At 32.1% G+C, this 14,714-nt stretch overlaps 1 protein-coding gene across 1 annotated transcript; it reads right to left on the reverse strand.

Annotated features, from left to right (window-relative positions):
- Positions 1-3,358: 3,358 nt before the first annotated feature.
- LOC114327914 (uncharacterized) lies at positions 3,359-12,746 on the reverse strand. Its single transcript, XM_028276627.2, has 3 exons — positions 12,297-12,746; positions 12,048-12,250; positions 3,359-4,497 (listed from the first exon to the last, which is right to left on the reverse strand). The coding sequence occupies exons 2-3, from the start codon at positions 12,207-12,209 to the stop codon at positions 3,535-3,537; spliced, it is 1,125 nt and encodes a 374-aa protein (XP_028132428.1). The 5' UTR covers positions 12,210-12,250; positions 12,297-12,746; the 3' UTR covers positions 3,359-3,534.
- Between the last annotated feature and the right edge of the window lie 1,968 nt (positions 12,747-14,714).

Consider the following 14,714-nt stretch of genomic DNA (forward strand, 5'->3'; position numbering starts at 1 on the left):
AACATTGAAAAACCTTCAAAATGCCGATTTTTAAAAGTTAAAAAGTTAATTTGTGTCTACGCAAACTGCAAAATAAGTGAAATTCGTTATTTTTTAAACTTTTACTAAAACTATTTAGAACTTTAGTGTTTCACCCAAAGTTGTGTATTGGGGTACTTAACAAACCCTTAAAATTTGAGACCGATCTATTAATTAGTTTAAAAGTTATTTTATTTGTTTATCCCAGCAATATATATCCCAGTTTATTTTGCAATAACATAAGACAGAAAATAATGAAGATAAGGCAATTCTGCGTATGTCAAATGAAAGTAGAAAAGTGATACTCTCAAATGTACTAAAAAAAGGTAAAAAATTATCTAATATATTCAAAAAGACTAATGCCAAATTTTTGAAATCTTGTAGTTTATAAACATTTAGAACAACTTTAAAAATATTGTCCGTAGAAAAAATCATTTTACATATTCGAAAAGTTGGTATTTTACACGAATTTTTAAAAATGTTCAGTTGGTGACTAGTCGTGGTAAGTGAAGGGGGAGCTGGGAGCCGACAAATGCACGAGTTCAAAAACTAAAAAGGCAACTTAAAACTACTATTATTTTCTATATCTCGGGATCTACTGAATATATTTTGATCTTTCGTTTTTTAATTTGTATGTAATTTTTCTGTACATTACAAATATGTAATTTGTCTATTTGCAATTTGACATTTATTAATTAATAAACAATCTAATTTGTTTAAACCATTTTTGAAAACATAATTTTTTCGCAAAAATCCATGTTTTTAATCAGACTATCATTATTAATCATAGAAAAAGTTAAGGTATACTTTAATAAATAAATTATCTTCAATAAATAATTATCTAATAAAAATAATTTATTTATTAAAGTGAACTTTAACTTTTTGTATGATCATTAAGGGGCTATCCTAGTGTAAAAGTACAAAATTCATATACTTTTTTGGGAATTTCTAAAATAAAAAGTACTGCACCAATTACTTTGAAAATTTGCATGAACATTTATTATAAAAAGAAGTACATACATGTAAAATAATTTTCATAAAAAAATATTGAAAATTAAGCGATTTATGCGCCATCTACTGCCACCGTGAAAATAAAAACATAGCTCCACTGCCGCAGTGATTGGGACTAATAGAGATCCTGAAACATAAAATTTCAAAGTTATTATTGAAATATAAGTTACTTTCTATACCATCAACTAGGGGTTTTGTGATCGGATAAAAAATGTCAATTTGGCGGATTTTTAAACTGAAAATGTTTTAGCTAATTTTAAAAAAAATTTTCAACACTTCGTAATTTTTCCAAATTTTAATATTTTTCAAAAATCCTAGTTGATGGTATAGGAAATATCTTATATTTCAATATCCACTTTGAAATTTTATGTTTCAGGGTCTCTATTAGTCCCAATCACTGCAGCAGTGGGGCCATGTTTTTATTTTCACGGTGCCATTAGATGGCGCATAAATCGTTTAATTTTCAATATTTTTTTATAAAAATTGTTTTACATGTACTTCTTTTTATAATAAATGCTCATGCAAATTTTCAAAACAATTGGTATAATACTTTTTATTTTAGCAATTCCCAAAGAAAATATATGAATTTCGTACTTTTACACTAGGACAGCCCCTTAATGATACTATGATTAAAAAATAGATTTTTGTAAAAAATATTTTTTCAGGAATTGTTTAAACAAATTAGACTGATTATTAATTAATAAATTTATAAACAAATTGCATATTTGTAATCTACGTAGAAATTACATACAAATTAAGAAAATGAAAATCCATGAGTTGATCCGGAGATATACAAAATTGTATTAGTTTGAAATTGCTTTTTCGGTATTTTAACGCGGTGGATTCGTAGGTTCCCCCTAGTAACCGTTTGAACTACAATTTCGAAAAATCGTAGAGGGTGCTGTGAAGACACAATGTTAATGCAAATTTTTTAACAAAAAATACAAATCCCATTATTTAAAATGGCATCAATGAAATTCCTTAATTATTATAAACAAATTAGCTGTGAATTAAAAAAAATCAAATGGCTAACTTTATCCCTAATGAACCCAGGCTAAATTTTTTTATTTGAAAATTCGTGTTAAAATACTAGCTTTCCGAATGTATAAAAATATTGTTCCTACGGATATTTGCCAAGTTATTCTAAATGTTTATAAACTACAAAATTTCAAAAATTTGACATTAGGATTTTTGATTATATTGATTAATTTTTTTTTATCTTTTTTTAATACATTTTGATACTATCAGTCTTCTGCTTTCGTTTGGCATACTCAGAATTGCCCAATGTTCATTATTTTCTGTCTTATATTATTGCAAAATAAATGTCTCTGGGATAAACAAATAAAATAACTTTTAAACTACCGGAGGGACCGCAGACGTTCAGATACAATTAGCGTCTCTTTGCAAAGACAATGACGTCGACTTTGCAAAGTAACAAGACACTTACTCAACACACACACACTACACATTACACCTGAGTTAGTGATAAGTTATATAATTACGTGGCTAAAGGTTCTAGTTCTAAACCAAGGCCAGAATCAGAGAGAAAAAAAATTTAAACTAATTAATGGATCGCATCGGTCTCAAATTTTGAGGGTTTGTTAAAAACCAAAATAACCAACTTTGGGTGAAACCCTAAAATTCTAAGTTAAATTTAGTAAAAGAACAAATATCGATTTTCATTTATTTTGCAATTTGCGAAGCAACAAGCAACAAATCAACTTCTAAACTTCTAACAACTAAATCGGTATTTTGAAGGTTTTTTAATTTTCTAAAAAATTAAATTTTGTAGTTTTATGTCAATTGTTTAGCTTTTGAATAGCGTGCAAAAAATCTAAAAAATCGCGATCTTTGCAATAAATTGTTAATAATTAAAGAACGGACGCGCACTTTAGACAGGAAACAGGTAGGTTTTCTTCGTATAGGTCTACAATAACTAAAAAAGTAGTCAGCTACCTGGATCTTTGAGTGTCCTTGAGAAAATCCTTATCTGGACTAGTGGTGGTGTAGCAGAAACTGGCGTGCTCTCGGTCCACGGCTTGCAAGTAAATTGCACGCCGTGGCCGTGGTTCAGCTCGAGTGGCCAGTGAATTAATTCATCTCATGTACTGCTCAACCGCCAGCGATCGCACGTAGCTTACACGCAGCTTGAAAACACGCAAGTGTGCATCAACCCTTAATTAGATACAACATTCAAGACTGCGGTTCCAAAATATTTGTAGCCGCAGAAAATTTTCTGCTGCGGAAAGTTCGCTGTGGCAGCGAATGTTTCGCGTCGAATGCCGAATGCACATCAACAGCTAGTACGCACTGTTTCAATATGTCGCTAGTCGGGAAATCTTTTAATCTACTAAAACATACAACGGCTAAACATTTTCTATACAAACAACACCTGTCATTTTACGCTAGTATATGCCTAAAACGACATATTAATGCTAAATAATCAAAGATTTTTAAGAGGTTTTGTTAAAGGTCATTTCAGGCCAGATTCCCCTAAATATGTAATCAAAAACCACTTTTATAATCAGAATTTCTTTTCGGTTTTGCGACCCGTATTATCCTTTTTCCTTTTAACACACGCTTAGAGCACTGTATCTTAGAAGATTCAGTTACAGATTGAATATTACTTATTTCAGTTTGTTCCTCTGTTTTCTCCAAATCGTTATTATTATTATTTAATACTAATGGCGTGTTTTCAATATCACTTTCACTTTCGTACTCTAAGGTAATCGTCTCTGTTTCTTGTTGGTCAAACGCGGCATCTTTGTTGCCAACGTGGTCATTTTCACGTTGATTATATGCAACATATTGTCCTGGCGTAAATACCTGAGCGTTAACCGAAACATATTCCATATTGTTATTAACATTATATTGCCCACTCGCCATCAGAAGGGATTGAAATTCTTCGGGAGATACATAAACATAATTTACGTTGTTGTTGACCATACCATCGTTATCATTATCTTCCACATTACACGCTGTTACTCCGGAATTTATTGAGGTTGAGGGCATAGGTTCTCGAAACATACTAAGCATTTCTGTTGAGGTATCTGCTGCTACTTCGGTACGTTTTGAGATTGAATGCGTGGGTGCTGCAGATTGGTAAGATATATTGTTTGAGGTACCTGTTATTACTCTGGTATATTTTGAGGTTGACGGCATAGATTCTGAAGATGTATTAAGCATATTTGTTGATGTACCTGCTGTTACGTTGGTATATTTTGAGGTTGAAGCCATAGGTTCAGGAGACAGACCAGATATATTTTGTGAGGTATTCTCTTTTACTTCATCATTTTCTGTATCTGATAATACACCCATTTTTGACTCAGTATCGAGTGCTTCTTGATCAAAGACCTTAGTCATTAGTGATTCAGAAAAAAAAGCAACTTGTCTAAAAGAGTATATCTCTAATAGAAGACGTAAACAGTGCTGACATACTTTTTGTGGAAACCTGTCTTCTGCATCCACCTAAAATATAAAAAATATAGATAAATACAAAAAGTAGATATTAAACTGACTTCTAAAAAATCCGTACACCCCGAAACAGTGGTCCAAATGTAACGAAATTTTCTATACTATTGTGTTTGACTTTTAGTAAGAAATGATAATAAAATAGACAAACAATTTTAGCAGTACATACACTGTGAATGTTCTGTTATGTTATACATAAAGATTATTCACAGCAATTTTTACGACATAGGTGATAATAATCCTGAATCACTGATGTTGGAATTTTCTTGTCTCAAACTTTGCAGTAATTTTAATAAATAAGTAATGTAGTTTGAAATATTATCATTAAGAAGCATTAGTTTCTTAGAAAGGATCAAAATTTCTTAGAAAATTTCGCATTGTCAATTATTTGAATTAAGATTTATATTTTTATGTACAGCTGGTTCCTAAAAAACTGATACGACTCTTAGTAAGATTTGATCATGTTGAGCAGTGTATTTGATTGATCTGATATTATATTATATTTATTATGACAGACAAATAATAAAATAAATAAACAACAAACAACTGGTTACATATTATGTTAATTCATAAATTGTAATAATTATTATAGTCTAAATTTTAATATTATTTTAAGGTCTAAATTTTGATATTATTTTGAATTCCTGCATTTTATAAAGAGTATATAAATGATAGTTTTTACATAAAATAGGATTTTTGTTTAGCCATACGCCTCACACTCCCTCTAAGAGGATAATTGACTCATCCCAGAAACCTACGGTATCAAAAGGATTGATCTCTGGTGAGACTCTTTCTATGTTATCGAGCCCTAGGTGACTTGGAATGCAGGTGTATCTCCCAAAAATTTTCGTACACTTCTGGCCGTCGCGAGTAGTACAGCTTCCTGCATGGTCTTAAAAAGATGTTCATTCAGACCCAGCTTTTTTATGCTTTCGAGGAAGGTCTTCGGAATGATTCCAGCAGTAGACATAATACTCGGTATTGTCTGGGTACTTTGCATCCTCCATTGTCTTGTGTTGTTTGTCTCGTTAATTTATTCACTAATACGAGATCTGGTCTATTATGTGCCATTGTTTGGTCTGTGAGAACAGTGCGGTCACAGTATAGCTTATAGTTGTCATTCTCAAGCATACTCTCAGGAACGTACTGATAATTTGGGAGATGGCCCATTTGTTTTTATTTATTTATTTATACGGGCAAGCCCAATTCGGTAATACATTAATAAGATATTGATAATTACAGTGTTGAATATATAAGAATAAAATGAGAGAGTACAAAACATTTAAAAAGACATGACAAAGTAAAATAATTACAAAACATTAATTACTAACAAATAACAAGGTTATGACATTGCTAAATATTTAATTTGGTTAAATGGTTCTTAAAAACATCAACAGAGTTACCAAAAAGTAAAAGGTCACCTAGGGAGTTAGCAAGTCTTAGTGTTCTAGGAACAAAAGTAAAATATGAGTAATTATATCTATGAAAAGAAATATGAAAGGTTTGAATTTGTCTTGTTGATCGTGGTGGAACAAACAACAATATTTTAGCAAGGAGTTCAGGGCAGTAATATATGCCATTGATAATATTAAACAATACTGTAAGATCTTTACGCTTCCTACGGACATCCAGAGGAGAGATATTCAAAAATCGTTCCATATCTGTATAATTATAATTGATGTGTTTTTTTGAACCCAATATATCTAAGAAAATTATGTTGAACACTATCAAGTTTGTTCTTGAGGTGTAAATAATGTGGGGACCAAACTGGAGAACAGTAGTCAAGGTGCGTCCTGACTAAAGAACAATAGAGCATTTTAATAGCGAACACGTTCGTGAAATCACGAGTTGTCCTTTTAACAAAGCCAAGCATTTTCATGGATCTTTGAGTAATATTGTTGATGTGATGGTTAAAGCTCAGAGAGGAATCAAGAACAACACCTAAATCTTTAATTGAGTCTACCGTATCCAATAATTGATCATTTATGGTATAATTAAATACTGATAAATGATGATTCCGACAAAACCGGATAATGTGACACTTGTTGACATTCAAATCCATCCCATTATCAAGACACCAGTTGGCTAAATTATCTAAATCTGATTGCAATGATATTGCATCATCTTGATTATTAATGATTTGATAACATTTAAGATCATCAGCGAATAAGAGAGCAGAAGTGTTAGAGAAGCAGGTGACGATGTCGTTAATATACAGGTTAAACAAAAGTGGACCCAAATGAGAGCCCTGAGGTACACCAAAGGTTACTAGAAAAGTGTTGGAGTAATGATGATTAACCCTAACCTGCTGTGTTCTATTTGTTAGGTAACTGCCCAACCACTTCAACACAGAACCTTCTATGCCATATAATTTGAGCTTATGTAACAAAAGATCATGGTTCACCCTATAAAAAGCCTTGGAGAAGTCAGTATACACTGAATCAATCTGCAACCCCCTCTCCAAAGCTTCAGACAAGGTATCAACATAAAGCAACAAACTAAGTTCTGCTGATTTACCACAAGAAAATCCGAACTGTTGAGAATTTAGTATCCAAGAGCAGTCATAATTAAGGTAATCAGTAACAATACTCTCAAATACCTTGGGAATTGTGCCGAGAATAGAAATAGGACGATAATTCGTTATGTCAGCTTTATTACCTGCTTTGTAAATTGGAGTGACATAGGATAGTTTCCAAAAGTCAGGAAATTCCCCCAACTGAAGGGATTTATTAAAAATATGATAAAGCGGCCGAGACAGAATAAAAGAGAATCGTTTGAGAAAAATGGGAGAAATACCATCTGGCCCAGGTCCCTTATTGACATTAAGAGTTGAAAGTTTTTCGTATATTTTTGAAATTGGTATAATATAGGAAGATACACAGACCTTAGACTGTATTAAATTGTCATTATGCTTAAGAGTTTTATTACTAAAAACTGAAGAGAAATGGCTAGCAAATAAATTTGCAATATCGTTGCCATTAGAGGCTAGTGTATTGTTGAGTGACATTGAGACAGGCATACTATTATTTTCTTTCTTACTGTTTACAAATTTCCAAAAATTTTTTGGATTAGCTTGGATCGAAATCTCAGTTGAATGTATATAATTAGCATAACAATTTTTTGATAAAATTTTGCACTGAGCTCCAAGTTGACTAAAACTTGCATAATTCCCAGGAGACCTGTTACTCTTGTAAATTAAATGGGCAGTCTTTTTGTCACGTATTAATTGTGTAAGTTCACTAGAATACCAACCAGGAAATTTCTTTGTACAAACTTTTTTCAATGGTACATACATATTAAGCACACAGTAAAGAATATCATAGAAAGTACCTATCATCTCGGAAAGTTCTTTATCACTTATAAGACTGTCCCAATCAATTGCTTCTAAGTATTGATAAATGCAAGGAAGATTAGCTTTATGAAAATCGTAGTAGTATTCACCATCGCCTGCAGTAGTGTTTTGATCAAAGTGTAGCTGTAAGATAGTTTCAAGTGGAGGATGATATAAGTCTGGAGGAATCAATATATCAACTGCCGAGGTTATCACAAGCTCTTCTGATGAGAGAACAAGGTCTAGAATAGCGCCTCTAGAATTGACAATGTTATTTGATTGGAATAGATTATGAAGAGCACACATATTTGAGATAACACCAATCGCTTGGAGAAGTCCCAGTTTTATAGCTATCTCTTGATGAAGGATCTTTCCTACTAAGTCATGCCGTTCCTTGTATTCAGTTGCAGCAAATGCCTGGCAGCTCCCGGTAATATGTTGGATGGTTTCTTGGTCACCCATATCGACATTTGTCGTTTTGAACCTGAGTGTCTTTGACGATATATTTCAGGTAATTTCTGGTTGGTATAATCTGATCCTGAATGGCCAGTAATGAACCTTCCTATAGGGCTGTTGATATTATTTTTATTATTATAAATAATAAACATACAGGAATAAAACAAACGACTTAACCCAACAATATATTAAAGCAAGAATTCTAACCAAATTAAAAGATAACTGGGCACCATCATAGGCAGCAAAACATTTTAACATAAGCAGAACCACAGTTTTTCTATTAATCAAAAATGGAGGGAACAAGAAACTCTTGAAAGAAAGCGAGGGTCTGGAAGACCAAAAATATCTACCGCTCATGAAGATTGTACGGTTTTGGAGAGATTAGAAGAGAATCCTTTTGAAGATGCGAAAACTGCAAGAATTATGTCACAGTTTGGAAGACCAAAACTATACTAAATTTAGGTATATAAAAATAAAATTAATATTTTGTAATATCTCCATCAGCATTGATAACAGCTTGTAGTACTTGTAGTCTTCTACCATTCATCTGCGTGAAAGGAACTATGAAATTGTCTTCTTCAGCAAGCTCTTCCCAAACCTGTTGTATGCTGTGCCACAGCTCTTCAGAGTTTTGAGGCAAAAAATTACGCCGATACAACCATTTTACAATAACCCCCCAGACATTCTCGATTGGGTTTAAATCTGGACTGTAGCTGGGCCATGGTAAGGTTTCGATGTTGTTATTCTGGAGCCACTGGTTCATAATATTTGCAGTGTGAACAGGATAATTATCTTGTAGGAGGATAAAATTATTTTCTGCATACAACTGTTCTACACTGGGAAACATGATGTTTTCTAGAATATTCAGATAAGTCTGCCCAACAAACCCGCCATCAATACGCCATACAATTCCCATTCCTCTAGATGAAATCCATCCCCATACATTGACACTAAAATGACCAGCTCCTCGATATCTATCAACATATAGAAGACTAAATCTATTATTATCTGGTCTATACACCCCATTTTGCCCTTACACACAAGTTTTGTCGTTGGATTCCACATATGATCCCTTTTAATGCTGCCATACGCTTGTAGGAAATCTATGAAGATATTATGAATAGTTCTATTGAATTCGTATACTTTTTCCTTAAAAAATGAAAAACTATTAGATGCTATTAGGTTTATTTGTAATAAATACAAGACTAGAATCCAAGAAGAAATGTTATGGATATCATGTAAGTTCTATCTAACCATCCTGATTGACATAATTAATATTCTGTGCCAGAAGAACAGTAAAAAAGTTAAAATTACTGAAAAATATGAAATGTCTGCTGACAACACCAAATAGCCAAAAAGTATGTAAATTAAGAGGCTACATATGTGCATCATCAAGACGGAAAACGTATTCCAAGATTGCAGCTTTTTTTGAATATTTTGTTGAGTTGTTTGGCACACATATATGTATGTTGATATATATACCGGGTGGTGAATGGTAAAACGGACCATAGGAAACTCAATGTATAATTCTAAACTGTTGAATTCCTGCTTCCCTAATTATTTTACATCAAAAGTCATGAGAAAATATTTGTAGAGAATTGAAATCTGTATTAAAATCAAAAGTTAAAATTCTTCTACGATTTAAACGCATTCCAAAACTTTGACAAATATAATACATACATTTGCCACAGAAAGTATGTGTGTAAAAGTTAGGCCCTCGGTTAGGCCACACATTACTATTTTTAACTGACAGTGCTCACACCATTGGCTGAATAAAAAATCTTTATTATTCTTTCTCCGCAACTAGGGGTGTCTTATTAACTGTATGGTTTTTAAACAATAAATGATAAAATAAAAATATTGACAGTTCAAAAATGTGAAAATAATAACTTCATTGTGACATATTATTGCACTGTGTGCGGCCAAATTTTGGGCAGAAAAACTAAAAAATGTATTACATTTTTACGAAATTTTGGAATATGATTAATTCGTAGAACAATTTTAACAGTTGTTTTCAATACAGACTTCAATCCTCTACAAATAGTTTCTAATGTCTTTTGATGTAAAATAATTAGGGAAGCAGGAATTCAACAGTTTAGAATTTTACATTGAGTTTCCTATGGACCGTTTTCCAATTCACCACCCGGAATATAGTAAAGAATGGCGATACAGAGCCCCATTTGAGAAATATGTTAGTATGTGGAAATCAATCTATAATTAAATAAAGAAATATACACAATATAGTCAACCAACTCTAGCACAATACACTAAACTGTAGAGATTAAAGTGGGAAAGACAAGTGGTCACATGCATGAGAATAGAATCCACAGAAAATTTCTAAATGCAGAATGCAAAGAAAAAGACCTGTTGGAAGACCAAAAAAGAAATGGGAAGATGAAGTAGATGAGGATGTCAAATACCTCCTAAAACCACATTCATGGAAAAGAACAGCAGTAAATCGAAATGATTGGAGAAGCTTGCTGAAAGAAGCCAAGGCCTGGTTTGGGCTGTACTGGCACTGGATGAAATCTATAACTAAATAAAATGTTACAAAAACAAATCTTTACCGCCATTAAGAAAATTAGATTTTGTATCATTGGAACTATGGGTCATTCAACGAATATATGACTCTCTTTGATTATCTCGACAACAAATATTTGACTGTGCAAAATATGAAAAAAGAAAGTAAATTGAAAATTACATTGTTGTTTATTGGATTAATTATTAGAGCCATTTACTTTTGTACTTATGTTGCACAGTAAAATATTCGTTGTTGGGATAATCCAAGAGAGTCGTATATTCGTTGAATGACCCATGCTATACTAAATTTACAATCAAGATGCAGTACAAATAAACAAACCAAGACACGCTAAATGCTACTAGGAGCAGTCCCAAATCATAATTTACAATGTATAAACTTTGGAAATTATGATTTGGCATTTACAATGTATATACAGTAGAATGTCGATCAACCGAACGAGCGGTTATCTGAACTCCCAACTCCCGCGCCCCACACTCGAGTGCTGAGCAAGCGTTAGTAATTAACGCTTAAAATATCTTCAATTTTGTATCCAAAAAATGTTGTTGCAAAGACTGCACTTTTTTGTTTAATTGCTATTTGTCATTATCAAGGTATAAACAAATATACACTTATATAAATATGGTTTTTATTCACTTGTGGATAAGTATGTATGACAATCTCAATATAGTTCAATTATCCGAACAAATCGGTTATCCGAACGCCCATGTCCCCCAATCAGTTCAGATAATTGACGCTCTACTGTACATTGTAAATTATGATTCGCGAGTGCTCCTAGTAGAATTTAACATGTTTATTTGGTTTGTTTATTTCTCCTGAACCTTGCATTTAAATTTAGTATAAAATAGATTATCCATAAAAAGAAATTGAACTTAACTGACTGATTTGGCAACATTTAGTGTGCCTGTGAGTATTATTATCACAATATTGTGCCTTCGTCTTGAGAGCATCACATACTGACGATGCACTGTGGCCAAAGGTTCGCAGAACTTTCAAAAAAAGGTGGGGTTACTATTTCTTGAATTATTATTGATGACGCGCTGATGTAGCCCCTTAAGCCATTTGACTCATGTAGTAGGAGCCATGATTCACAACAGACCATCAAAAAATATGTGTACTTAAATAGTTGCTAAAGTATGCCATAATAAAGTAAGTTCCTAACTATTTATTTTTTGCATACATGTATCTAAATTATAATATTCTAAGACTAAAGACACATACCTTGGGCAAGGAAAAGGTTGGAAACATGTCTTTAAGCAATACATCTTGATGTTTAACAGTAAAAAGGTTAATGAGTCCACGGTTTTTGAGGCACGTACGGCACAGATCTTGAAACTCATCTATTGAATATATAACATGCTCATTGTAAAGTATGGGAAACATTTTCCTTTAGGTAATATTATTGTGGACAAATTAACCTAAAACTATTTATACATTAACTATATTGAAATAACAGCGGTCGAAGATTACCTTTTACCATGATAATATATTTTTTAATTTCATAATTTTTAACCAAACTAATTGTATAACATCCTATGGAAACAGTAAATACAAATAACTTCCACTTCCACAGTAAACAGTTAAAAAATGGAACTCTTTGAGTTGAGTTAAAAATTTGGAAATGGAAATATAGCCAACTTCACATTGTTAGTAGAGGGGTTACATTGGAAAAGAGGTGGAGTTTGAAAATACATTTCATATTAAAAAAGATCTAGTTTAGGAGAAATATGATGTTGCAAATATTACTAATTGGTTTTCAAGTATCAATAGCATTTAAATTCGAAGGTATTCTGGAAATAAGTTAAACAAAACTGCCAAACTTAGAAGAAGAAGGCCCAATTTTTATGGGAAGACCACACATGGCTGATAGTTATTTAAAACGCTGTGTCTAGGTACACGCTAACGTGTACGCAAATAAAAAAGTTAGGTACACGCTTAAACGTCATCAAATCAGTGACGTCACTATTTAGCGTGCACTCTGACTGGGTTTTTCGGTGCACGCTAATTTGAGCTGCGTGTATGCTGTGGTATTTAAAAGTATCTGGTATGGTGAGTGTCAGAGTGTGGTTAGAATTTGTCTAATCACTAATCACGTTGTGTTTACCCTTTAATTATTGATTAATAGTAAAGAGTTTTCTTATTTTTTATTTGTTTAGTATTTTTTTAATTAACTATGGAGTGTGGACAATTATTTAGTTCTATTAATGAGTTTAACAACATTCTAAAACAGTATGAAAAAGATAAGAGACAAAAATTCGTGATTAAGGGTAGCAGAAGTATTAAGAAAAAAGTATACAGGACAATTGATTAGTGTGATAAAGCTCAGTAGATTCGCTACAGTAATAGATAGCAATAAAAGTTAGTAACAAAAATTGTAGCAAACTTTGAGCTTTATATAATAAAATTAGTTAGAATGTTACAGGGCGTTCGATAAAATAGTGGCCCTATATTTTATTTTATGTTCGAAATCTTCTTAACTTCTCCATCACAAAAATATAAAGGTCTATTATGTTATACAGGGTATTCACAAAGTTATAACCAATTATTTATGAAAATCGTAACAAGTTTAACTCCCTGTATAAATAAAAATAAACACAACAGCATTGGTTTATAAACTGGTATAATTAACTTATGTATAATATAAAAATTATTTTAACAGTGTTTTGTACATGTCATGTCAACTAAATATTTGTTTTGCCTACCTGAATACATACTTTTATATACACATTGATTTATTACAATAATTAAGTTTGAACCTGAATAGTTCTGCTTCCCTTCCCCTAATAAGAAATATTTTTCTATCAAACAAACACTAATAAACATATCAAAATAGCGTATACCAAAATATACAGTCACTGCGCACGCTAAATAATGACGTCACTTGCTTGATGAAGTTTAATTCGCGTGTACCTAACTTTTTTATTTGCGTACACGTTAGCGTGTACCTAGACACAGCGTATTTAAAATAAAGAAATATTACAAAGGAATTAAAAAGTAGACGAAATATACATACGTATAACGATATACTAAGAAAATAAAGTTAGATTAAATAAATGATATTTTTTAATTATGTATTATTAATTCACAAACAATTAAAATTCTCTTTGGACTATTGTAAGCTTAGACAAGGAAAGAGAGAGGAGGAGTAATCCTATGACAAAAGTGAAGCCAAACTGACACCAGAGATTTTGATCATCGACGTATCTTTGGGGTATTTTATGCATTGAGTATTTAAAATAAAAACATGAAATGTATTTAAAATGAAGAATTTGTGTACGGTAAATGTTTTATTAAGTTTCTCATATTACGTACATATGTTTCAATACATACATATGTTTTTATTACGAATTTTAGATGATGATTTACTTTATTTTTTATGAAATTTTAACCTTCAACGAACACCCACCACTGGCAACCCATTGTTATTTTTGACGTGACCGCCATGTTTCTGGTGACAAACAAACCAAAAACTGGCTTCACTTTTGGAACGTGTGTGTTAAATGAGTGTTACCCGTCCTCTCTTTTTAGACACGGTTAAACACAGTATAGGTAATAGGCATAGATATATAATACTCTAGATTGCGCCCTGCGATCTTAAAATGGGTGACGGTTGCGACAGAGATAAATGAGCCTATTTGGTCGGTAGTCTCTTTTTAATTTTAGGGGAATATCGACGACGTGACTATCCCACTTTATCGAGTAATATGTGTTGACAGTTGGAGCGAGTGGTGACGAGAAATGGTCTTTGGTCTTCGGACGTGGATAATCGTGGTTCGAATCCCATACCAACTTTACCTTTTTTATTTTTATTTAATCAATATTGCGTTTATTAGATATTTTTACTTCTGAAAAATGGACCTAAGTAAATCTAGCAGATATTAAATGTAG

This window comes from Diabrotica virgifera, chromosome 3 (assembly GCF_917563875.1).
Source record: "Diabrotica virgifera virgifera chromosome 3, PGI_DIABVI_V3a".
Classification (NCBI taxonomy): Eukaryota; Metazoa; Arthropoda; class Insecta; order Coleoptera; family Chrysomelidae; genus Diabrotica; species Diabrotica virgifera.

Coding starts and splice junctions, on each gene's coding strand:
- LOC114327914 (XM_028276627.2), bottom strand. CDS start 12,209: ATGTTTCCCATACTTTACAATGAGCATGTTATATATTCAATAGATGAG. Junction 4,498..12,047: donor CAACCTTTTCCTTGCCCAAG/GTATGTGTCTTT, acceptor TTTATATTTTAG/GTGGATGCAGAAGACAGGTT.